Consider the following 26,583-nt stretch of genomic DNA (forward strand, 5'->3'; position numbering starts at 1 on the left):
TTATGATGAGTTAAGACTCAAGACTCAACATCACCCCACCCAACACCCCTCAGGATGTCTTGCCAAGACTGACTCCATGGTAGAGGGGCCCAGCCAGCCCACCACCCTACCACCCACAGCCAGGGCCCTGCCCAGGATTGCCATGGCATTGCTGGGGGGTGGGGTGGGAGGGAGTACCCCATACTCACAGCACTCGCAGCTGCTTGAGCCCCACAAAGTCATTCTTATGGATCCGAGTGATGTTGTTGCCATTGAGTTCCCTGGAGGAAGAAGGAGAGAAGGAAGCAATGGGGTGAGCAGGGTGAGCCCCCAGGCCAGGGGCCCTGCTCCAGGTGCCCTCCCCACCTGGATCAGCCAGTCATCTCATCAGCGGGGCTGGGGGCTTCTGTGAGTTGAGTCTGTGTCAAGACCCAACAAGCTGGGCCCTCTTCGCAGCTGACATCCAACCCACTGGAACCGCAGGGCACAGGGCGTATCACTGAGAGTGCTGTGGAAACCAAAAACGTGGTTTCTGCCCACTGATGCAGCTCAGTCTAGTTGGAGATGAGACATTCACCCAGGGAAGAATCTGGAAACTAGTCAAGAAGAGAGGCTATTCAGGTAGAATCCTCGCTGAGCCTCAGTTTCCTTATCTATAAAATGGGGATGACAACTGTGTCTACCTTATAGGGTTAGCACAGGGTATAAGCAAGTAAAGGGCATAGCCTACGCTTGCAAAGGGCCCCATGGGGACACCAGTGTTATCATCTGGTGGCACTGGCTCCTGCAAGCTGTCCGTATTCTAAGCAGGAGAGAGCAGGAAGGGCCGTGCAATTTTAAAGGACTGAGGAAGCAGGACTCAAGCTGAGGCCCAAAGACAAGGAAGAACTGCACACGACAGGGAGGGAGCAGACGTGCCCCAAGGACCACACTGCATCAGGCCTAGAGTAGCTGAAGGGTGAAAGGAGCAGCAGACAGCTGGAGAGTTGGAAGCTGTCAGAAGCAGGGCTGAGGGAAGGCAGGCCCAGATCACAAAAGGCCAGAGAGAGCAAACAGAGGAGAAACCAAGGGCCAGCAGAGGCTCTGGGTCAGGGGAATGGGGGGCCTGCCAGGAGGCCAGCCCTGCAGCAGTGAGCAGGAGGGCAGGCCAGGAAGCGAGGCCACCCCACCATCTGGGTCCTGGGGCCAGGCCTACAGCTCCTCCTCTCACCCCATGCTGAGCTGCCTGGCCCCTCCTTCCTTCCAAGGCCACCTCGGACCCACCTGAGGACCCACCCAGCCTCGCTCAGCCTCACCAAGGCAGGCCATTCCAGAAGGGAGGCTCCCCCTACCCCAGAAAGTTCCCCCACTGAGCCCCACACAGCAGAATCTCCCTCAGGCCTCACTCCAGCTGTCCCCTCTGCCATCTGTCTCCTTGGGGCAGCTCCCCGCTTGCCTCCTCCTCTTCCTGAACACTGTCATGCTCACACATGCACATGCGCATGAGCACACACACGCGCACGCGCATGCGCGCGCACACACACGCCCCATGTTCATCTACAGCCCAGTCTTCTCACTTGGCCAGCTTTAGTCAAAAGTTCTGGGTATGGCCAGGAGCTCAACCCAAGTCCAAGCTACTTTGAGAAACAAAGTCCCTGTCCTCCAAGTGTTTAGAAAGTGTTTGGTCTGGCCTGGTGCGGTGGCTCACACCTGTAATCCCAGGACTTTGGGAGGCCGAGGCAGGTGGGTCACCTGAGGTCAGGAGTTCGAGACCAGCCTGGCCAACATGTTGAAATCCCGTCTCTACTAAAAATACAAAAAAATTAGTCAGGCATGGTGGCGGGTGCCTGTAATCCCAGCTACTCGGGAGACTGAGGCAGGAGAACGGCTTGAACCTCGGAGGTGGAGGTTGAAGTGAGCCAGGACCGTGCCATTGCACTCCAGCCTGGGCAACAAGAACGAAACTCTGTTTCAAAAAAAAAAAAAAGAAAGAAAGAAAGAAAGAAAAGAAAAAGAAAGAGAGAGAGAGAGAGAGAGAGAAAGAAAGAAAGAAAGAAAGAAAGAAAGTTTGGTCTGGGTGGTGTTCTCGGGTTGCTTCCACTAAGATCAACAACACATGGATTCCTTTTCTGCATCATCCAGGAACTGGGCATTATGCACACCCTCACACAATGCAAAAATTAGTAACTGTGCTCATCTTACAGATCAGAGTGGCTCTAAGAGGCTAGGTGCCTTCCCAAGGTCACCTGCTGGTAATTGACAGAACAGGAATCTGAACCCGTGGCCATCTGACCCGCGGGCCCAGACTTTTTCTACCAGGTCGGACTGTCTCAACATTCAACGCATCCTCTCGCTGTCTGTCCCGTGAGCCTGGCCCCTGATCCTCAGAAGCAGCCGCAAAAACTCATTCCCTGCTCCTCATCCCTTTCCTAACAGGATCTCTCAGAGGGGCCTGAGGCCTTTCCAAGCTAACACAAGCCATTGGTGAGAGTCCCTGACTGAGCTGCCTCCCCACCCTAAATGCTGCAAGGACACCCTCTCCAAAAGAGATGGCTCTGCTTAATGTAAAGGTCATTTTTCAATGAACTAAATATTATTTCCCGAAACAGCCACTCTGAGCCTCACTGTGTTGCACCCCAACCTGCTCCCTCTGCACCCCGGCCTTTCTTCAAACACTGAGAATGTCATCATGAAGCCCTTTGAAAGTGGTTCTCTTCCCAAGCAGGGCTGGTTTTCTTTGGGCTGAAATGTTTATCCCCAAACCTAAAACCACAAGGCACTTTTGGTTGTTGTTTTTCTATTATAAAAATATGTCAGCATTGATTATAAGAGGAAAAATCTTAAACAAGTTAAATGGACGTTAGTAGAGTATTGCTTGGTTGAATTCAGCACATCTGCGAAACCGAATACCATGCGGCCATTTAAAATGGTACAGATCTGTTTGTCTTGACAACAAAAGTTGTGCATGACACAGAACGTGGGAAAAGGTCACAAGACAACCCTTTTCTAAGAGCCTGCTTGATATGGTTTGGCTGTATACCCACCCAAATCTCATCTTGAATTGTAGCTCCCATGATCCCCATGTGTCATGGGAGGGACCCGGTGGGAGGTAATTGAATCATCTGGGTGGGTCTTTCCCATGCTGTTCTCGTGGTAGTGAATAAGTCTCATGAGATCTGATGGTTTTAAAAAGGGCAGTTCTCCTGCACTTCTTGCTCCCGCCATGTGAAGAAGGATGTGTTTGCTTCCCCTTCTGCCATGATTGTAAGTTTCCCGAGGCCTCCCCAGCCCTGTGGAACTGTAAGTCAATTTAACCTCTTTCCTTTATGAATTACCCAGACTCGGGTATGTCTTTATTAGCAGTGTGAGAACGGACTAATAAACTGCTTATGTAGAAACTCACAAACACACACACATGAATACAGAATGAGCTGGGGGCTGCATGCCACATAATAATGGCTGTCACCGCTAAGTGGTAGGACTCAAGGTGACCTTAGTTTCTTTTTTATACTTTTTTGCAGTGTTTTCATTTTTTAAAAGACATCTATGTTGTTATAAACCAACATAATATCCAACATATAATATCCATAATACCCAACATATAAATAAAAGTTATTGCATTTAAAAATAAGAGTACTATGGACATTACTGAATATTTTTCAATTTCCCAAAAAATAAAGAAAAAAATGAAAGTCATACATAATCCCATCACTAAGAAATAACTCTTATTAATGTTCTGAAATATTTGCCCTCAAACCTGTTTTTGTTGGAAACGATTTTTATATAGTTAATTCAACAAATGTTTACAGAAGACTTACTATGTGCAAAGCATTTTGCAAGGTTCTGAAGATAAGAGGATGAATGAGACATAAATGTTACCCCCTCCTTCCACAACGTCATACACTGTGTGTTCTCCACTTAAGATTCCGATTGGCCATAAAGTGTCCCTTCATTTGGATATATCAAGTTACTGGACCACTCCCTCCCTGATTCCCTGTGACTGGAATCCCTGGGCTGTTTAGATATTGTCCAATTATAAACAATATTGTATAAAGCTTGATGAGCATTTGGGAGGAATACATTTCTGTAAATGGAATTACTTGGTCAAAGTCATGAAAAATCTGATGAATTTTACACATCATTCATAACTCATTCCTTTTCATGGCAACTAAAGCAATTGACTATGATAATTATTCCCATTTCACAGATGGCAAAACTGAGGCAAAGACAAACACTGACTTATCTGAACAAGGCAGGATCCAAAATGGAACTCAAAAATCCCTGAGGATGGAATTCCCACTAAGGCGGGGCAGAGGTGGAGACGACATTCTGATGACACCCCACATTAGCACACCTCTCTTCTCACCCTTTTGTACCAGCCCCCACAGTGCAGGTGCGGAGGTGCATTCCTTAGTCCCACCCCTCCTCCTCACTTCCTACACCCCACTCCACACAAGACCTAAGACAAGCAGGGAGAAAAAGACAATGGCGCAGACAGCAAGGCAGGCACAGCCTCTCCCTTGGGGGCCCTGCTTCTGGACCAGAATGTCAAAAGAGGCCCAAGCTCACCCCAGCCTGCTGCCATCAGCCTTACTCTCTAATGCAGAGGTTGATGCCTCCTCTCAGGGGAGAGCCCCTCACCCCAGCCGGCAGCCTGAGAGCTCTCACTAAGCTCCCAGGTCTGAGGGCTGCTGCCTAAGGAGGTATTATTGCCACTTAGGCTGAGAAAGTGACCTCCTCTGGGTAGCCCACCCTCTCTCCCACCAGGATCAAGTTCACAACCTAAGCTAGCCACTTCCCCTTAGCAGAGGCTGCTAGAATAAGGCAAGGAGGACATTTTTTGCTGCATCTGATTCCTCCAACAGGAGGTCCTCAATGTTGCCACAGAGCCCCCTCCCCCAGCAAGCTGCCGGGGGAGACTGGAAGATGCTGCTAGGACCTTAAGCCCAGGGCAGCCAGGGCAGCTGGTGGAGTAGGCCCACCCGGGCAGGTCCCAGCCTCGAGTGTCAGGAAGATCCCAAGATCCAGAGCCCACCTGGGCTCCCTGAGGTTTTGCCACTAGAGCCCACACCCACCACTTCTTCCTGGGCACCAACTGTGTGCAGGCTCCAGGCCTGACCCTAAGCATGCTTCATCTCATTTTACTCTAATTTCACAACCTATAAGGGGAGTCATATGCTCTCCAACTTGCTGAGGAAGAAACTGAGGCACGGATGCATGAAGCAACTTGCATGGTGCCACACGGCTAATAAGTGGTGGGGTGAGATCAGACCCCAGCCAGTGTGATTCCACGTTCTGTCTCCTATGTCACAAGTCCCCATGTTGCTGGACTCTCCCTTTGTCCTCTCATCCCATGCCCTCACCTCGAGTGGCCATGCCTTGGACAGAACTGAAGAACATAACTTGAGGGCTTTGGAGAGAACACGGCTGCACAGGAGCTCTGTAATAAAACCATGTGCTTTGCCTACACAACAACATCGGGAGCTCCCCTGCCAGGGTGAGTTAAGTGTTCTTAGTCGCCAAGAGTGTGGGCTCTGGAGCCAGACCATCCGGCTTCAAATTCCTGCTCCACCATTACACTGGCTGTGTGATCATGGGCATGTAAGTTAGCTTTTCCGTGCCTCAGTTTCCCCATTTAAAAAATGAGGATGATGGTAAGACCCACCTCTTGGAAATGTGGTGAGGTTTAAATGTCTTGATATTTCTAAAACACCAAGAATAATGCCCGGCACACAATTCGTGCTCTCTACAGCAGTATTACCTGCTGCAATTATCTTTACTACTGCCACTGTTGTGATTTTCCTGTAGGACCATGGCTCTGCCAGGAGGTGGTGTCCTCTGGCTCAGCTCCAGCCGGTGCTGGACTGGCAGGGCCAAGCTGAACTGGGAGGAGTCAGAGACTCACTTCCCTGCAGGACCCAGGAAGCTGAAGACCAGGGAAGACGCCCTAAGAGGGTTCTCCCTCTTCCAAAAGTCATGAGTTTACACCTATTCTTCTCCCCAAGGAGGAAAAATGCTCCAGTGGCAAATGGCCCTGATTTCCCTCCATTCCTGTGTGGTCCTAGCCTGAAAGGAAAACCTCGGTGGCAAAAGATTTTGGAGAAAATCCTCCAAAGCAAAGTTACCAAGGGAAAAACAAAAACACACAAGGATGTCTTGAATCCTCTCGGGAAACAAGAATTTGATCCCCAGTCTCTGGGTGTTTGTGAGGAACCAACAGAAACCCTGGGATTTCCTGGGGCTGCAGGAATAAACTCCCTGGTCCCCCCGCGGGCTGTTCTGGGGGCTCCTGGCGCCAGCTTCGCAATTTCTCACCCTGGAGCTCTAGCCACTCCTGTTCCCTCAGGGACTAGAACGTTCCTTCCTCATCACCGCTTGCAGTGGATGGGGAGGCTCACCCTTCCTGCAGGGTCTCAAAAAAAAAAAGAAAAAGAAAAGAAACCACGCACGCTGTCACCGAATAAGACAAGCCTACTCGGGAAATGTACACCCAGCTCTTTGCTTTGAAATCTTACCCTGGCCAAGGCTGCGGCGCTGAGAGTCTGCAGAGTCAGACAGGGAAAACGGAAGAAAGAAAGAACTTCTGTCCCCAGCCACTGCCCAGACAGCAGTAAAGGGGCCCACAGAGGCCTAACACCCCAATCTGTAGGGTGGCCCGGGTGCATTTCCCCCATCCCACCTGCCAGCTGCAACACCCACCCCATGCCTCTATCCTTGAGCCTGAGCCCTGCAGCGCCACCTCACAGGCTCCCCACGTTCACCTTGGCCCCCCTCCAATCTGCTCTCCAAGCCACAGCCAGAGTGGTCTTTTCAAGATGCAAATCTGATCATGTCACTCGCCGCTTAAAGCCTTCAATGGATTTCCGTTGCTCTTGGAATCAAGACAAAAATCTCCTTACTGACCAGGCATGGTGGCTCATGCTTGTAATCCCAGGACTTTGAGAGGCTGAGGCAAGTGGATCACCTGAGGTCAGGAGTTCGAGACCAGCCTGGCCAACATGGCGAAACCCGTCTGTACTAAAAATACAAAAATTAGCCGGGCGTGGTGGCAGGTGCCTGAAATCCCAGCCACTTGGGAGGCTGAGGCAGGAAAATCGCTTGAACCCAGGAGGCGGAGGTTGCAGTGAGCCAAGATCGTGCCAGTGCACTCCAGCCTGGGTGACAGGGCAAAACCCTATCTCAAAAAAAAAAAAAAATCTCCTTACCATGAACTACAAGTTCCGGAGTGGCCTGCTCTGTGTCCACCAACCCAGCCTGCCCCATGCTCCTTCTGACTTGCTACTCCATCTGCCTGGAATGCTCCTTCCTTCCTCTTTGCCTACAAACTCCAATTGGCAAACCTTCCTATCACAGGCCCACAGAGCGCCCCAACCCTCTCCTCTGTAGCACAAATCAGAGCCAATTTATATTGCTTTTTTTTTTTTTTTTTTTGAGACAGAGTCTTGCTCTGTCACCCAGGCCAGAGTGCAGTGGTGCAATCTCAGCTCACTGCAACCTCCACCTCCCAGGTTCAAGCTATTCTCATGCCTCAGTCTCCCAAGTAGCTGGGATTACAGGCACCCACCACTATACCCAGCTAAATTTTTTTGCATTTTTAGCGGAGGCAGGGTTTCACCATGTTGGCCAGGCTAGTCTCCAACTCCTGACCTCAAGTGATCCAACTGCCTCTGTCTCCCAAAGTGCTGGGATTACAAGCATGAGCCACCTCCCCCAGCCAGAGCCAATTTATATTGATTTGGGGGATTCCCTGACTGATGTCCCAGCCTCCACGTGAGATTAGAAGCTCCCTGGGGACACAGACTATGTTTTCTCACTATTGTACCCCCAGGTTGCAACACAGAACGTGGCACATGATGGATGTTTCAATAAGGACTTCTTGAATGCAGGAAGGAATCTGCATTAAAACTCACAGTTTAAATAGCATTAGTTGAGTGGGTTTTCCATGTTTCTTTGTTTCCCTACTCCAAAAATAAAAACACACACACATTAAGAAATGCTCTCGCCAGCCAAGCGTGGTGGCTCACTCCTATAATCCCAGTGCTTTGGGAGGCCAAGTGGGAAGAATTGCTTGAGATCATCCTGGGCAACATAGCAAGACCCCATCTCAACAAAGAAAATTTTATTTTAATTAACCAGGCGTGGTAATCTCAGCTCCTTGGGAGCCTGAGGTGGGAGGATCACTTGAGCCCAGGAGGTTGAGGTTGCAATGAGCTATGATTGCACCACTGTACTACAGCCTGGGCAAGAGAGCAAGACCCTGTTGAAAGAAAAAGAAAAACAGAAATAAAGAGAGAGAGAGAGAAAGGAGGGAGGGAGAGAGAGAGAGAGAAGTTTAGAAAGAGAGAGAGAGAAAAAGAAATAAACGTTCTCCCCAAATGGACATCACCCCAAAAAAGCTCCACACGCAGAGGATGCTCCTACATTACCAACAACCTCCTTTCTTCCAGGTCCTTCCATTCTCATAAGTGAGCCCAATATGAGCAAGGAAATAGCGTCCTTAGGGTCCAAGCTGCTAAGTGAGAAGCTGGGTGATTCCAGACACCCTCAGCAGGAAAGAGGAAACGATGGGTTGTCTTCCTCCTGCTCAGGGGCGGTCTCAGGCTTCAGGAGAGCCAGGGTAGCCAGTGGAACAGGGCAGGTCCCTTCCACAGGGCAGCACTGGACTGGCTGCTTCATAAACATGAGCTCCACGTACTTCTCACAACATCTCTTGGAAGTAGGCATCTTTCACATCACCTTACAGATGAGGAAATGGAGCCTACAGGTTGAGTGGCAGAGCTGGGAAGCCAATCCAAGTGGCTCAGTGTTTGGGCCAAATAACTCAGGCCTTGCAGGCACAGGCCTGGGCTGGAATCCCAGCTTCATCCTTTTTTTTTTTTTTTTTTTTTTAACACAGGATCTCACTCTGTTGCCCAGGCTAGAGTGCAGGGACATGATCACAGCTCACTGCAGCCGTGACCTCCCAGGCTCAAGTGGGGGTGACGAGGATCTGAGCAAAGCCAGCGTTGGCCTCAAGCAGCGGTGAGGCAGAGGGCCTGAGGCCCCAGCGGGTACAGCCTGGGGTTTCCAGGATGTGAGGTCGATGGGGAAGGAGGGGGTCACAGAGGGATCCCTGAGCGCAGCTGCAAGCCTTGGCAGGTATCGGAGGACTCTGAAGTCCTGGAGACCTGAGCCCAGAAGGGCAGAGTGAGCACAGAATCTGACCCCAAGTAAAGGGTAGCTGGGGCTCCCGAAGGGCGGAGGCCTCTGACCAGCCTGCCTTGGCCCCGGGGGTAGAAGAATAATTATTCCTCAGCCCTTTAATAGGAAAATACCAGCCCCTCAGCCGCAGGGCTTCCACTCTGCTCCTCTGTTCCCTTCAATATCAGCGCTTCCTTCTGGCCTGGAGCAGCCTAGAGCTCAGCAAGCTCTTCCCCCGCCCCCAGCACATGCACCAGGCTCCCTGTCCGAACAGCCTTCAGGCCTCCAGTCAAACGCCCTCCTCTAAACCAGCTTCCCCAGGTGCCCACTTATCTCTTCTGGAGCTCGGACTGCCATCGGAGTTGCGGGTCAATAGGAGGTCCTTTGCCTAAGGCCAGTCTCCCAGCTACCTGTGAGGGGAGAGGCCACAGCTGGTTTGCTCACTGCTGTATCCCCGGCACCTGTGAGGACACCTGGCACATAGTAGGTGCTCACTGAATATAGGCTGCCAGAGCAACCCTGCCCACTGAGCCTAGGGGCTGCTGGCATACCATAGTCAAGGCCTTGAACGCACTCCCATCAGCCAGCTGGGCCTTCCCCACATCCTCAGGCCTTAGTAGGTGAGCAGCCAGGGCTCCCAGCATCCCAGTCCTCCAACCCACCAGGCTGAGCCACAGCCAGACACCAACTCTAGCCTGGGACCACCCTCTGACATGTGACCAGTGGGGAAGCCCCAAGGAGGAGAAGGCAGGGACCCCATGCCAGGGCCCATTTGCTACCGATCCACTCCACCCTTGCGCCTGGGCTCCTGGGGACCCATCTTGTTTCCTTGGCTGGAGAAATAGCCATTGCCACAGTAGTATCCCAACCAAGCCAGCTCATTCAAGCCTCACAGTAGTACCTGGCTCAGAGGTTCCTTGTCAGTCTTGACTAATAGATGAGGGCACTGAGGCCTAAAGAGTTTAAATGACCTGTTTCAGGTCACCCAGCTGGTTGAGGAGCAGGACTTGAGCTCTGGCACATCTGACCCCAGGACCCAGCTCTTTTTAAAAAACAATAATAATAATTAGTTGTTAATTGTGGTAAAAATATACATAATATAAAACGTACAATCTTAATCCTTTTTAAGTGGATAGTTCTGTAGTGCACTGTACTACTTTAAAATGTGTATATTCAGATTGTTGTGCAAACCAATCTCTAGAACTTTTTCACCTGCAAAGTGCAACTCTATGCTACAGAGTTACCCCATTCTCCACCAGTCCCTGGCAACTGCCCTTCTACCTTCTGTCTCTGAATGTGACTCCTCTGGGTACCTCAGATAAGTGAGATCATACAGTGTTTGTCGTCTTATGACTGGCTTTTTCACCCAGCACAATGTCCTCAAGGGTCATCCATATTGTAGCATGCGTCAGAATGTCCTTCGTTTTTAAGGCTGAATCATATTCTATTCTATATATATAGACCACATTTTGTTTATCCCTTCATCTGTTGGTGGACATGTGGCTTGCTTCCACATTTTGGCTATTGTAAATAATGCCGCTTTGAACATAGGTGTACACATATCTCTTTGAGACCCTGCGTTCAGTTCTTTTGGGTATTTACTTGGAAGTGAAATTGCTGGGTCATATGGTGATTCTACTGTTAATTTTTTGAGGAAACGCCATACTGTTTTCCATAGTAGCTGCACCGTTTCACATCCCCACCAACAGTGTGCACATCCTCGTCAACACTTGTTATTTTCTGTTCTTTTGACAGTCGCGATCCCAGTGGGTGTGAGGTAGTCACGGCCCAGCTCTTAATCCCAACTCCATGGGATTCTGTCCTGAGGCCCAAAGTGCACCCCAGTCCCTTCACTTCTGAGGCCCTGCCTTGCTCTTGCCAATTCCCTTCCCAGGTCTGGGACCTACCCCCAAACCACAGCCCTGCAGCCAGGGTCCCACTGACAGCCCCTAGGCCTCCATGCTCTCTATCCATGCAGGACCCTGGGAGGCCACCCGCCACTGACCTCCGCCTGCACCACCACCTCCCTGAATCTGCCCAACTCTGCTCACCATGCTCCACCCCCAGACCAGACACCTCGCTCTCTATACCAGCCTGCAACATGGGTGCACCCAGCAAACATGTGCAGGCAGGAATCAATCACGGCCAATTTGCCTTTACAGCCCCAGTGCTAAGCTGGCAGGTGTTTTATAGATGCTGAATGAATATCCGGCAAATAATGAATGAATGAGTGAATGAAGTCAGGCCTCATTAAGACTATAGAGCAGAAGTCAAATTTAAAAACTAAACACAGGCACATCTCAGAGCCTCAAGACTCAGGGAATCTCAGCTTACCACTTACCAGCCTGCTGTTCAACCCTGGGCAGATGGCTCCATCTCTCTGAACCTTCTCCTCATCTGTAAAGCAGAGGTGAGTAATACCTTCCTCCCAGGAGTGTTATGAGGAGTAAAAGAGGGAACTCAGGTAAAGCAGCTCCTTTGAGGCTGGCAAGAGGGAGGGGCTCTAAGCCATGACCACGACCACAGCCACCATCAAAACTCCCTCTCACCTCTCTCTGCCTCTGTCATTCTCTGGCTCATTGCCAGCCCTCCCCATTTCCGCATTCCCCAAGAGCCCTGGCTCCCTTCTTCCCTCTCCAAGAGACTCCAGTCCACCTGCCTCTATGCTGCAGGCAACTCTCTCCTGAGCCTGCTCCCCCTCCGAGCTCCCATGCCTGTCCTCTCCTCTGCAAACTTCCTTACCACCTACTCGCTGCCGGCCATCTGCCTCCTGCCTTCCGCTTCTCCCAGGAAACTGCTCTGCCCACTTTACCAGTGACCCCTGATCTCGTGTTCCAGAAGCTTTCCTTGGACCTCCTCCTCAGACAGACTGAATGCTGTCCACACTGCTAACCCTCCTCCTCAGACGGACTGAATGCTCTCCACACTGCTAACCCTCCTCCTCTTCACCAAACTCCTCCTTTGGCCTTTGCAATGATTACTCGGCCCAGGTTCAAATCCACAAACGTGTAGCCACTGCTCTCCACTGTCAAACACAGGACAGGAGTTCCTCCCGCCTCTCCACTATCTCTTCCTTCAACGCCTTCCCTTCCTCCTGCCCTCTAATGTGGGTGGGAGCTAATGTGTGTGAGTCTTCGGAGGATGTGCTTTCTTCTCCAGGAAACCCCAGCACCAAGCAGTGTTTCTTAAACTGTGCCCTGGGCACTCCGGAATCCAAATCACCGGAATCGCCTTGCTGAAGATCTACAGAGCCAGCACCTCTAGAATGGGCTGGGAATCTGCATTTTGTGCCAGCCTCCCAGGAGATCCTTATTCCCACCAAAGTTTCTGTTCCACTGCCCTCATAGGTTGAAGCACTTCCCCTGAGGCCCTCCCATCTCTCTCTCCAGCCTGAATACTCTCCAGAGTAACCTTCCCCATCATGACCTCTGGGGCCATTTTTTTCACGTAGATTTTTAGTGGCAATTCAAAGAAAACAGGCAAAAGCCAAATTCACAGCTTCTCCTCCAGAATCAGTCACCCTTTCCAGCTTTATTCCAGTCCCAAGATCACTCTTTCAGGCTCGAGCCTCAGAGTCTGCCATGCCGTTCCCACTTACTCTCTCTGCTCTCTCTGCCTTGGTCCAGACCCACTTCCCCTCGTTTCTTGACCTCTGCAATAGCTTTGAACTCTATGACTGTAGTAGATTCCTATGACAAATTACCATATGCTAGTGGCTGAAAATAACACAAATGTATTATCTTTCAGTTCTGGAAGTCAGAAGTCCAAAATCAGTCTAACCACGTTAAAGTCAAGGTGGTGGCAGGACATTAACGGCGGATTGGATGAAGAAAATGTGGTACATATACACCACAGAGTACTAGGAAACCATAAAAAAGAAGGAAATCAGGCCGGGCGTGGAGGCTCATGCCTGTAATCCCAGAACTTTGGAAAGCTGAGGCGGGTGGATCATCTGAGGTCAGGAGTTCGAGACCAACCTAACCAACATGGTGAAAACTCGTCTCTACTAAAAATACAAAAATTAGCCAGACATGGTGGTGGGTGCCTGTAATCCTAGCTACTCAGGAGGCTGAGGCAGGAGAATCACTTGAACCCGGGAGGTGGAGGTTGCAGTGAGTCAAGATTGTGCCACCGCACTCCAGCCTGGGCAACAGAGCAAAAACTCCATCTCAAAAAAAACAGATGAGGGAGAAGGGAAAGTTCTTTCCTACGGTAGAAAGCCAACTAATAGAGAACAAATGATGGAGTTGCAAAATCATCAGTGAATGCTAAAAGTCGGGGGATGAAAGCTTGATGAGAAACAGAATGTGTACCCAGCTTCAAACAATCCCCCGACAAATTACCTGTTAATACCAAAGAAGAAAACAATGACCTCTCAGCAGAGAAGCCTGGCAGACATCAACTTATCAAGTAATTAAAGACAAAATCACCAATACTGGCACAAACTGACATCATGTGCCTTCTGACATGTTGCACCAGGAAGGACATGGAGTCATTATTTGGCATTCCTGGCAAAAATGCATAACCTGAATGTAATTGTGATGAAAGATCAGACGAAGCCAAACTGAGGAGCATTCTGCAAAATAACCGGCCTGCATACATCAATAATATCAAGATCAAGGAAAACAAAGAAAGGCTGAGAAGCTCTTCCAAATTAAGGGAGACTAGAGACCATGACCGTTAAATGCCATGTGCGATCCTGGCAGGATAGTGGACCTGGGAAAAAAATAGCCATGAAAGACATTATCAGAGCAATTGATGAAAACTGAATGTGAATTCTGGAGTAGAGAATAGTTTTGCACCAATGTTTATTTTTCTGATGTTGATAGCCTTGTGGTTCTTAGAAAACACCCACCAAATATTTACAGGAAAAAAGTTTCGATGTCTGCAAGCTATTCTTAAATGGTTCAGAAAAAAAATTATCTATGAGTGTGTGCGATAGAGAGAGGAGAGAGAGAAAGTGTGTGTGTGTGTGATTATGATAAAGCAAATTGGATTGTGATGTTTGCACCAGTCCATAAGTTTATTAAAAATCATTTATTTGTTTTTTAAAATTTAACAAAAAGTTTTACATACCTCCTCTGGGGGCCCCCATTTCCCTGCCCCATGGCCTGGTGCCCACCCATTTCTTTAATCTCCTCTCCCAGAACTCACCAACACAAATCTTCGCCCCTCAGGGGGGTTTTGCTTCTCACTCTCCTTCCCAAATACATGGCGCATACCTTCTGAATGCTCCCAAACTCCCTTACCCTCGCTTCGCCTCGCTACTCAACCTAAGTCTTGCCCAGCCTTTAAGCCCCAGTTCAAACCCTACCTCCACAACACAACAACAATTCAATCCCTCCTCCCCATCTCACTCCCATCTAGCGACTCTCATCAGCCTCATCTCCATGCTGATGGGGCATTGACTATGTGCCAGGCATTACTCTATTCTAATTATTAATCTTTATTCTTGCTGCCTTCAGCCAGCTTTCCCTAGCATTAACCTCTTTCATAACCATGGACAGTTATCAAAACTAGGAAATTAGCTGAGCATGGTGATGCATGCCTGTAGTTCCAGCTACTTGGGAGGCTGAGTAGGAGGATCACTTGAGCCCAGGACTTTGAGACCAGCCTGGAGAACATAGTGAGATCCCGTCTCAAAAAAATCATCTCATCTTAACTTCACAGCCCTACGAGGTAAATGCTGTCACTGGTCCCATTTCACAGATGAGGAAGTTGAGTCACTAGTGAATTGTCTAAGATCTCTCGGTAGGTGATGAAGCCAGGATTCAAACTGGGCCATTCTCGTACTGAAGCCTGGGCTGGTAGCCACTGTGCTCCTCGTCTCTACGGACATCCTTACACATTTGTTCTTTCTCCCTCACCAGGCCGAAAGCTCCTCAGGCCTCTCTCAACGATGCTATGCACCCTGCAGGTGCCCAACAGCTGTCTGTCCGCCACAGGCTGGGTTCCAGAAAGGAGAGGAGGGGGTCATGAGCTCCGTCAAAAAGACGAGCCAATTCTCCACACCCTCCCCACCCCCCAGCACAGCCCAGCTCCCTGGCTACTGCCCAAGGCCCGGCCATCATCTGCTCTGGGTAATAAGTATTTGTATGGCGATAATTACAGCATTTGGGAAGAAAATCCCATTAAGCAAGAGCCCCGCCGAGCTGCTAATGCCGGCACAGAACTGGAGGCGGCAACTCCGCCAAGCACCCGTCTGCTCCCAATAATGCAGGAGCCGCCCAGCCCCAAAAGAGCACGGCCGCCCCTGCTGGCAGCCTCCGGCAGCCTGGGCCACCGACAGCCCGCCCCTCCCAAGAAGGGGCACCGAGGAAGATCAGCCCCTCCCCTTGTGCTCCAGGGTTCCCAGCGGCTGCCTGATGGGGAAGAGGAGGGCCACCCTGGGATCCAGCGTGACGCCCAAATTTCCTTCACATCCCTGCAATTCTGTGTCACCTTAATAACAATAATAACACTACCATTTATTGAGCAGTCGCTGTCTGCCAGGCCCTGTGCAAAGCGCCCCTGCGAGCATTACCGCATTTAATCCTCATGACACCCTTTGAAGCAGGCCCTATCATCATCCCCACTTTATGGGCAAGGAAATGGGGTTCTGAGAAGTCGCCCTTTCCTCCAGAGCACTTATCCCAGTTTGCAGTTATGTGCTTATTCTTATACTATGTCATTCATCTCTATCTCCCCTGCTGGACTAAAACTCGGGTTTCTGTTTCTGTCCAGCACTATTCACCGAGCACAATGCAGACGTTCAATAGATAGCTATCTGTTGAATGAGGGAATTAAACCCCATCACTTGCCCAAGGCCCTCCCCCAGCTGCTGAGTGGCACAGTGGGGCTAAAAACCTGGGCAATCTGGCTTCACAGCCCTGCCATCACGACCACCCGCCCTGCATACAGTCCCCACTCTGTCTCCACATCCCAAGGGAAAGGGGCAGAGATGCCTAGGAAAGGTAAATGAGTGCTCTAAACAGACAGACTATGCTCTAAGCAGACAGACTGCAAGAGAGGCAACGCTCAAACCCTTACCTCCCGAGCTCTCTTCTGCCCCACCCAAACCCTCGAGCCTCTAGCTTGAGCTTCCCAAATAATAACAATAATATCCTAATGATTGAATCACAAAGCATTTTCACAACCGTAGCATGAGTGAGTGCACAGGCCCTTTGAGGTAGTAGGTGTTATCAGCCCCAGAGGCCGAGAGAAGGGCGAACACCAGCCATATGCCAAGCGTGGCACGTTGCCTCACTTACTCGTCACTATCAACCTGCACAGCTGTCGTCAACCCCTTTTACAGATGGGGAAACTGGGTCTCAGAGCAAGGAGAGGCACAGCATGGGGGTCCTAACACCAGTCATTCAGAGCCCAGCAATAAGCCAGTGGGCCGGTGACCACACCAAAGCCTAAGCAAGCAGGAGACCCTTGCCCTGCCAAGAGGCACCTCCCCTACACGGCGCAGGCCTCTGCTGCAGGAGACCATGGTGGCCTGCTCAGATCCAATCGGGCCCTGATGGCAGATGTGGCTGCAGTGGCCCCTGACCTCATTTACCAAGGTCACCATCCAATTATTATTTGGAATTTCAAACAGGCTCCCCAGAGGATCAGCCTCAGATGCCCTGGGCAGCCTTCCTTATGCGTGACCACTCAGCCCTGTTAAATAGGACCTCTAGCTCAGGGAGCTGAATCTAGAGAGGGCCTCCCAGGCCTCTACAGCGGGCATGGAGATAGGGCAGGGTGGACGAACTGGCAAGGAGGGAAGGACATATAAAGAGGATGGCAAGGCTGGGCATGGTGGCTCATGCCTGTAATCCCAGCACTTTGGGAGACTGAGGCAAGAGGATTGCTTGAGCCCAGAAGTTTGAGACCAGCCTGGGCAACATAGCTAGATCCCCATCTCTACAAAAAAGGGGAAAAAAAGGGCCTGACAAGCAGCAGGATGTGCTGGGCCTGGAAGCGAAGAGAGAACAGTAGGCCTTCCCAGAGGCCCTGCCTGCCTGTCTCCATCCTCGGACAACTTCCCCTCTCTGCACCTACAAGTGGAATCTTCCGCAAGCCTCAAATACCCAGGGTGTCCAGGGTTGGGGGAACCAGCGATGTCCACACATACTGCACTCTCCTGTCACACTCTCCTGGACACTGTAGTTAAAAGATTTTTTTAATTAAAAATCAACTCCAGCTGAAAGTCAAGGTCGTTGTGGAAGAAAAAAAAATAACTGAATGGTGACCATGGCTGGGTCCCTCTGCGCCTGGGCAGTACAAAGACAGGAAGCTTCCCGGGCCGCCTCCGCCGCCTCTCCCAGCCCTGGCTCTGTATTTTAATTGTTCTTTACAGTGAATTATTTAGCATCCCTTCCCTGCCCAGCTGACCAGTCCCACAGCCTCTCTGGCTGAACCAATTTCCTCAGCAGCTCTGGGGCCTACCCAACCTCTTTCCAGAAGTCCCCACAGCAAACCGATGACCATTTCTTTCCATTTCGGGGGACAGGCCTGGACCCAGAGTTATAGAATATATGATCATAAAGTTGCTGGGCCTCACAGGCTGCCGCAGAAACTGCCCAAAGGACAAAAGGCAAATGCACAGCTGCAGTCCATAAAAATTTCACAGCCTCAGAAGAAGCTGCTGTTTCAGGCTCTGATACTGCACGACACTCATATTGATTAGAGAGAGCATTTGCCACAGTTATTTTGAGACTGCCTGGGCTCTCACCAAGGCCTCTTTCAAGATGTTCTTTTCCTCTTTGAGCAGCTCTTTCACGGGCTGCCTGGAGAACAGGCGGGCTCCCTGCGCTTTCCCAGTCCAGGAAGCTTTGCCCACATGGCAAAGATCAGACCTGCTCCACTTCTCCAGGATAACTCACCCCTAGATTCCAACTAGGAAGTTCCCAGAGGAAAAGTTCACATATAGAAAGTCTTCCTGACCCTTCCCAACATCTCTTTCCAGCCTCAAGTCCCATCCCACCCACTGGCCACTGGCCACAGCATGTTTCAGCCCCAGGGACAAGCTGGTCCATCTGCCCATATCGGGCCAGGCATGCTCACACCTGCAGGTTTTTGGCCATACTCACACCTGCTGGCTTTTTGCTTATGCTCACGCCTGTAATCCCAGCACTTTGGGAGGCAGAGGCAGGAGGATTGCTTGAGCCCAGAAGTTTGAGACCAGCCTGGGCAACATAGCTAGATCCTCATCTCTACAAAAAAGGAAAAAAAAAAAAAAAGAGGTCTGCAAGAAAGCAGGCCCCATGACCTGACAAGCAGCAGAATGTGCTGGGCCTGGAGCCCAGCTGTTCCCTCTGCCTAGATTGCCTGCCCTCTGTGCTTGGCAAAATCCAAACCAACCTTGATAAAGTGGCCCATCCTCTGAGAAACCCCTTCGCCCTGGAAAAGGGCTTCTCACCCCAGTGTTCCCACAGCCCGTTCCCTGAGGCTGCCTGGCCCTCTCCTGAGAGCTCACCATTAGAGGTCCTCTGCCCAGTTCTCTAGAACATGTGCCCCTTGAGGACAGGGATGGGCTCACTCCCTGCTGACGCCTCAGCACCCAGGGCAGTTCCTGGCTCAGAAACATTTGCTGAATTAAAATAATGAGATTCCCCTCCCTATCCTATCGTAATTATGGCTCTCGCTTAGCGAGGATCTGCCATCCTCACAAGAACCAGAGATCTTATGTAGCCTCAGCCCCATTTTCCTGATGGAAAGCAACTAAGGTTCAGAGAAGTTAAGTAACTTGCCCGAGGTCACACAGCTAATAGGTGACAGAGCTGGGGAACCCAGGCGGTATAGCTCCCAGAACGCCACGTCTTTCCTCTGTACTAGGAAATTTCATTTTCATCTCACTCTGATCACAAAAGAGCTAAAGAGTTCATGGAAGTCTTAAACACTAAAGGTGGTGAGAGAGTAAAGATGGAGGAGATGACCTTAAGACTCAAGATTCAAAAGCAAAGAAGAGGGGCTAATGTGTCTTAGATCTAGGCTGCAACCAGGGTAGCAGCTTCAGGAGAAACTCTGGTGGACAAGGCAAGGGGAGCAGGGAGCAGGTACAGAGGGGACAGGCATGGAGGGTGACCAGGCCACCGCAGGAGTCCCCTGGACAGATTTCTGACCCTCAGTTCCTCTCTGGGTCCACACAGGATAATGCACACGCTGCCCACAGAAACTCAGTTTGGTACCACCTCTCCCCAGCCCTGTAACACACAAGCATTCACACACACATACACATGCAACACACACACACACACACTTCCCATCTAGATTGCATCTAGATTGCAAATTCTCTAAAACCTCCACAGGAATTTTTCAGATGCAGCCAAGAAGAGTCTGGGGCAAATGTGTGCTCACTAATTGCTGGCCTTGGTACAGAGTCTGATTCAGGAGACAGCTCTCCTCAGGGTCAGATTTCTGTGTCTGACCAGCTGGGGCCATGAAAATGTGCTTGAAAGTTATCAAAATATGCACACCTTTCCTGAGAGTCACTGCAGTCACCGAGGAGTGTGGGAAGGAGTAGGTAGGTTTCAAAGGAGCCAGCAGCCTTCTCCAAAGCCCTGTTCAAAAGTCTCCTGGTGTAGTCACCTCTGCGAGCAGTACAAAGGCCCCGCATGTGACCAAAATCTACACACACACAGCCCATTACGGGGACTCTCATGGCCTCACGCTATTAAGGTGGCCCCTTAATACTAGGAATTCACACAGAAACACATTCTGCAGGAGAGTCACAGAAAACAAAGTATAAAGGTCTGTAAATACACACACTCAAACACACCCAAACACACACACACATTCTACTAGCTTAGTGGGTCTAGAAAAAAAAGGGTCAAGTTTCCTCAAGAATTCACAAGTGAGAGAGAACAGGGGAAGAGAAATACGGTTTTTTTATGACTTGTCATGGTCAGTATCTTTAACCTTAGGCCCCCCTCTCCAAGCTCCTGACTTCTTCGCATTATCCACCCGGTTCTCCATCCAAGACACACCTACCCCTTTCCGGGTGCTGAATGTTACATACCCCAAGCCCCATACCCAAAGCCCTCAGGTCCCATTGTCTGCCTGTGTTGGGGATGGCTGGGTGTGGAGGGAGCCGGGTGAGTAGGGGACCAATGCGTGGCACCTGCAGGGGAAGAATTCTCAAGGCTCTGGGGCAAACAATGGAGAAGAAGAGGCAGACCAGAAACTTAGCCTCCATCCCACCCTGCTGCCCTTCGTCAGGAGCAAGCTCTGGGAGCGGGAATCTGCGCAGCTGGCTCAGAACGCGGCCGTAGCCCCATGTGCCCAAAAGGAGACACTGTGCCTGGCGAGTGTGGGAAGTGTCCCTCCTGGGTGCAAGGAAGGCTTTCTGGCACCAGTTCGCAGGCACCCTGGAGGAATAAAGCGCTGGCGCAGTGGGGAAGGCCCGAGGGTGCGGAGTGCAGGGTGCAGGTGTGAGGACGGAAGCTGACAACCCCGCCGAGGGCCCTTTGAATCCCAGGGATGGGGAAACCACGGCGCTCCTGGCTCCTGGCTCGGGAAAGACCCCGGCAGGCACTGACCCGTCTGTGGGCTGCGCAGCCCGGACGGGCCCCAATGGTCCTGCCCCCATCCCCAAGTCCGGAATTGCGTCTGGGTAGGAGGGCAACCTCGGAGCCAGGGAGCCAGGGGCGGGGGCCATACTCACAGGCGCTCGGTGTTCCGCGGTATGTTCTTGGGAATGGCCTGCAGCCCCGTGCCGTGACAGTCCACCGTGGTTCCGGTGCAGGTGCAGAGGGCGGGGCACGCTGAGGCACCCAGACGCCACGCGGCTGCCCACAGCAGCAGCCAGAGCTCCGGCCGGACCGGCCCGGCCGAGGACCCCCACCTGGGCGTCAGCGCCATGGTGCCCTCACCGCGTCCCGCTCGCGAGCCAGAGGGCAGCAGCCGCTGACCATCCCCGTCCGGGGCCGCCTCCAGGTGCAGTCCCGGGGCAGAGCCACCGAAGAGCCCGCGGGCTTGCGCGCGGCGCCCCTGCGGGCTGGGAGGCACCTTGCTCCTCCAAGCGACGGCGCCTGTGCGCGGACGGAGGGAGGGCGCCTTGGGCGGAGGGCGCTCGGCTCCTCTGCGTTTCGCCGCCTGCGTCTCCCTCTCCCTCCCTCCAGCTCCCAACTGACTGCTGCGAGGAGGAAAATGGGCAGGCCCCGCGCGCGCACGCACCCTGCGCACACACCACACACACACACACCCGCGCGCTCGCTCCCACCCGGCAGTCATCCATCAATCGAAAAGCACACATCCAGGGCCAGGCTCCTCCCCGCCCTCCCCCCCGCAGCCCCCCTCTCCCGACGACCACTCGGCGGCTGCAAGCCGCCTACAGTTTCAAAGGTGGAACCTCCGAGGCGCCGTCAGCGGGCAGGCGGCTGCGGTGGATGGGAGAGGAGGGAAGGAGGGTGTGGCTCGACCCGCCAAGTCCTGGCTCTACACACACACACACACACACACACGGACACACACACACAGCGAGGATGCGCACATTTAGATGCACGCACCCCGGCACCCGCGGCCCCAGCTGCTAGTCCAGGGTGGGAGGGAGATCTTATTTTCCCTCTTGGACGCCTTCCCGGGGGGTCAGACCCGTTTCCCCCCATCCCCCGACGGCAGCAGCGGCCTCTAGGCCCCACCCGACTCGCTATGTCAATTCTTGGTTAAGGGAAACCCTGTGCCTGTGCCCCAGGTGGCATCCTCAAACCACCAACCTTACTTAGCCTGGACTTTGAGGATGGAGCTTTGTAGGGGGAGGGTCCACGAAAGCGCTAGGCCGAGTATAGTCTCCTTCCTACCTCAATGCACCCACTTCTCAGAGGGGAACAAGCCAGCACCATGCCCAGGATGAGAATGGCTCTGATTGGGACATTTGCTCAGCAGGGCACATGTGTACCATACAGTTACACGGGCTTCTTCCCCCGTTGTAGAAGAGAGGGACAGACATTAAGGGGACTTGGAAATCTGGCAAACGTCTTCCTCCACTCACATCAGCGTTCCTCCATTTCTGACAGGTGGAAACAGATGAAAATGAATATTCCATTTGTCATCAAAGGAGACAGAGAGGGCTGGCATAGCTCTGGGCGGCCTGCTTGGGAGAGAACCCCACAGGCCAGCTCCGTCAGACCCAGGCCTCACACCCGGCTGGGTAGGGACCTTCGTCACTGTAAGGCATGTGTGGACGTGGGTGTGAACGGGACATCCAGGTGGGGAGAGAATTCTCCTCAACCCCAGAAAAGACGAAAGATCTTCTCAAAGCCAAGGACAGCTGTGGCTCGCTGGGGCAGTGTCCAGCAGTCGGGGCCCTGATGTGAGGCTGCTTGGCAAGAGGACACAGCTGGGTAGCCCGAGAAGCACCTCCCATCTCAGGAGCTGCCGGGGTCCAGACACAGCATGGATGCATTTGGTGGGGAGAGTGTCCGCCGCGGTGGGGATAGGGGAAGTTGATAGACTCCACAAGGTTGAAGCCTTATCACCCACCAGGTACCCAAGGCTCAGGCGTTTTCTTTTTCTTTTCCATGTTGATGAAAATTTTGCAGTCTCTCTACTGTCATAGCACAGTATGTTACAATTTATGCAGCTGATTTTATGGGCTTTTGACAGTTCTTTTAAAGTTTTCACACATCCCTGTCCATGACCTCCATCCAGTAAGTGGGTTCTTGAGCATAAGTTCAGTTTCTCAGGGGGCAGGGCTTTCTCAGGGGTGCCTGTGTGGTGGGATATTAGGGAAGCTTCCCACAAACCAGGCCGGAGTCTGAGAGGGCTGCCCGTGCCCTGCAGCTCACCAGCTCCTGCTCCATGGGGCCCCAGCCCCTCTATCTATGCCCTCCCCGCAGCCTCAGACAGAGTGACATTCCTCCATGCCTGCTGCTTTGTTTATCCCCTCTTAGTACCTGCAGCTGCTTCTCCACACCCCTCCACACCCCATACCCCTGCCCACCCCCTGGCATCCTCACTCGCTCACCCAGACACGCACCCCAGCACCTGGCGCTTAGTAGGCCTGTCACGGACGGCACTCAGGCTGTTGAAGATGTCTCCAGCCTTCTGCTCCAGCAGTAGCTCCCTGGTCCCAGGACCTTGGAGGGCCCCTTCGAAGCCAAGACCCATGTGGAGAAGAGAGAGAGTGTTGATTAGCTGGGCGACACGCCCCTTGGTCCTCAGAGTGACAGAGTGAAGGGGTGTAAGGAGAGGTGGGAGTGAGCAGGGGTGCAAGATCAGCCCTGCCTATGGCTCCTGAGAACCAGCCCCTACCCTAGAAGCTTCCAGACCAGCCTGGACAGTGAATCCCAAGCAGGCCCTGGGCTGAGTTGCTGCTGCCTGGCAAAGCCTGGCTTTCCCTCTGAAGGGAGGGAAGGAAGGAGCCCCCCAGACCCAGGACAAAGACTCCCCCGACAGCCCATCACAGGAGGCCCTGCCCAAGCAGTGGGCAGCTCCCCAGCTTGGCTCCCGTCCCTGGTTCCTCCACCCCAGAACCTGGCCAGCTCCCCAATTCAGGAGGCAGCTCGCCATGAATGGGCACAGCTCATTAGCGTGCCCGGCACATTTACTTGTTAAACAACTGCCTGGCCAGCCGCACACCCCCAAGACCCCCTCTGTTTTTTCAATTTCCTCTCCCATGCCCCTCCCTCTCTTGGGTCTCCGTACCGCCTCCCTACAGCCGGACCACCTGCTCCCGCTGCACGGGTGGGGAGGAGGCAGGCCTGGCACATTGCTTCTGCCAGGAATACTCCACCAAGCCCGGCCCTGCTCATCTGCCATCAGCAGGGCAACCCCCTGGAAGGGAAATTTGAGGCTGAGTCTCCCCAGCCCAGTGACGTGAGTCCCATCTGAGTCCTCTCAGCCACGTGTACCAGGAGTTGAGGGCCACTTCCCACGTGTGACTCAAGGAGAGAGCGCTCTCTTTATGGCTTCTGTACAGAGTCCTCTCTCCCACCTCCACCAGCCCCTTCTGGAGCACCAAGAAGCAGAAGAACCTGGATGAGGCTGAGGAGCATTGTGGGATGGATTTCCAAACCGCAAAAAGCAAAAGTGAGACAGAATGCTTGCTAAGTAGACATCCGATAAACACCACTTACGGAGTATCTGTGTATTACATGTGCTGTACTGGAACTCAGCAATTCAACAGGTGACAAGAATGGCCCTGGCCCTCAGTGGGCTCACTGTCCAGTGGGGGCACAGAAACAGGAAGCAGGAAAGCATATTCATTTGGGTGTCAGCGAATGTGGAATTGTGGAGAACCCAGAATGAGGGCACAGAGTGGGGCTGGAAGACTCCCTGGAAGAGGAGGCACTTGAACTAGGTCTTGAAGGATAAATAGGCATTCTCTGGGCAACAAAACAGGAAGAAAGGCTCTCTCAGCAAAGAGAAGCACATGAGGCAAGTCACACAGACTGGGAGCAGCATTCTCAATGGCTGAGCTGGGGCACATCCAGCAAGGCTGGAGTGTGGCAGGGGGTTCAGGTGGGGAGCACAGATGGAGGTTACAGAGGTAATGAGAACACACCCCAGAGGCCCTGGTGCAGCCTTTCTCTGGCTTCACTGGGCTTTCAGCATCACCTGGCCTGGCCCTGTCCTCAAACACATGTCTATATACGCATGTGCTTGGAAATGCACTACCTCTGGAACCAGTGTCTCTGGAACCTGGTGCTTCCAGGGAGGTGACTTGGGAGGTAGCAAGGAGAAAGTTGCAGCAGATGTTTCTTTTCTACTGTTTGGGAGGTTTTTTGCTTGTTTTTTGAGATAGAGTCATGTTGTGTTGCCCAGGCTGGAGTCCAGTGGCACAATCATAGCTCACTGCAGCCTCCAACTCCTGGGCTCAAGTGATCCTCTCACCTCAGCCTCCCAAAGTGCTGGGATTACAGGCGTGAGCCACCACACCCAGCCTTTGTTCAGATATTTTACCCTGTGTGGTATGAGCTAATTTCCCCATACCAATACATTTTAACCCCCCTGGGGTGCTTATCATACACGCTGATTCCTGTGACCCACCCCCGATCTTCCCAATCAGAATCTTCACTATTAGCAAGCTGGGAATGGGGGGTAGAGGCGGTGCTAATTCTGATGCAGGTGATTCCAGAGACCACGCTCTAAGAATCAAGGCCTGGTGTGCTGAGTTATGAGTTTGGAATTAGATTGAAAACTCTGGGGAGCCGTTGAAGGAAGGAGCCTGGCAGGGACAATGGATCTGAGGCCCACCTGCCTTCCTCATCTCCAGGTTCCACACACCATTAGCAAGGATGAGGCACATCAAAGAGAAAGATGGTTAAGGGAGAGTGGCAGGGGAGTACAAGACGTCAGAGCTGGAAGGGGATTAAAAAATGATCAAATCCAAGCGCCAGTAAACAGTTAGAAGCCCAGAAACAACCAGCCTGACCTCACAAGGCAAAGGAGATGCAGAGGTGGGCCATGAATGAGGCCACACACCCAGGCAGAACACAGCATCCAGTCCATCCTGGGCACTCCTCCTGGCCCTGCCACCACAGGGGAACTACGAAAACAGGAGTCTCTGGGAAGTCTGTGCCAGCAGGACTCACGATATTTTAGCTTTAATCTCTAAACCCCTGGCTATGCTCAAATTTGGAGGAGGCTGAATTGTTGGAGGCTCTTAGTGGCAAAGCCTACAGCAAGGACAAGCTCCTAGACTAAAGGTCAAGTGGCGTTTATAGCCCAGAGGCCACCATAGGCATCCAAGATAACTCTGGTAAATAGAAACACTGGAAGCAAGAGAGAAGCAAAGTGGGTGCTGGGGTGGGAGAAGGGGAGGAAAAGAAAGGGAGAAAGCAGGGAGACAGCCTTCACTGACAGCAACCATTCATCTATTCATCAGACATTGATTGCATGCCAGCTGAGAGCCACGCACTGGAAATAGAAGAGATCTGTGCTTTGGGTTCATTGGGTTTCTTGTATCTTGTTCACAGTTTTCATCAAATTTAAAAAGTTTTCAACCATTATTTCTTCACTTTTTTTTATGTTCCCTCCTCTCTTTCTTCATTTTTGGGGGCTCCATTTATACATAATTAGGCCATTTGGAGTTGTCTCATAGTCCATGGATGATGCCCTGTTCCTTTTCTTAGTCTTGTTTCTCTCTCTGTTTCATTTTGGTGAGTTTCTCCTGGTATGTTGTCGTGTTCATTATCTTTTCTTCTACAGTATCTAATCTGCTGTTAATCCCATCTGGTAATTTTTTTTTGAAGTGGAGTCTCACTGTCACCCAGGCTGGAGTGCAGTGGCACAATCTCAGCTCACAGCAACCTCCGCCTCCCGGGTTCAAGCTATTCTCCTGCCTCAGCCTCCCAAGTAGCTGGGACTACAGGCGTGTGCCATCATGCCTAACCAATGTTTGTATTTTTAGTAGAGATTGGGTTTCACCATGTTAGCCAGACTGGTCTTGAACCCCTGATCTCAAGAGATCTGCCCACCTCAGCCCCCCAAAGAGCTGGGATTACAGGCATGAGTCACCGTACCGGCTCCATC

General features: G+C 52.0%; 2 protein-coding genes across 4 annotated transcripts in view; both read right to left on the reverse strand.

Moving 5' to 3' along the window:
- Positions 1–21,368, reverse strand: part of SLIT1 (slit guidance ligand 1) — a 186,297-nt gene extending 164,929 nt beyond the window's left edge. Inside the window, exons 1-2 of one of the 3 annotated variants that reach the window (XM_054522715.2) lie at positions 20,774–21,368; positions 189–260 (exon numbers count right to left, since the gene is read on the reverse strand). In XM_054522715.2, the coding sequence (XP_054378690.2) occupies positions 189–260; positions 20,774–21,342 (641 nt within the window). In that variant the 5' untranslated portion in view covers positions 21,343–21,368. Of the gene's footprint in view, positions 1–188; positions 261–345; positions 1,290–20,773 lie in introns of those variants that run through there. The other 2 variants (XM_024253714.3, XM_054522714.2) reach the window with 2 other exon arrangements.
- A 585-nt stretch (positions 21,369–21,953) lies between these two features.
- The window catches only part of ARHGAP19 (Rho GTPase activating protein 19), a 106,152-nt gene continuing 101,522 nt past the window's right edge, over positions 21,954–26,583 (reverse strand). Inside the window, exons 12-13 of the mRNA XM_054522720.2 lie at positions 23,087–23,198; positions 21,954–22,817 (exon numbers count right to left, since the gene is read on the reverse strand). Coding sequence (XP_054378695.1) covers positions 22,808–22,817; positions 23,087–23,198 — 122 coding nt within the window. The 3' untranslated portion in view covers positions 21,954–22,807. The remainder of the gene's footprint in view (positions 22,818–23,086; positions 23,199–26,583) is intronic.

The sequence above is a fragment of the Pongo abelii genome, chromosome 8 (genome assembly GCF_028885655.2).
Source record: "Pongo abelii isolate AG06213 chromosome 8, NHGRI_mPonAbe1-v2.0_pri, whole genome shotgun sequence".
Classification (NCBI taxonomy): domain Eukaryota; kingdom Metazoa; phylum Chordata; class Mammalia; order Primates; family Hominidae; genus Pongo; species Pongo abelii.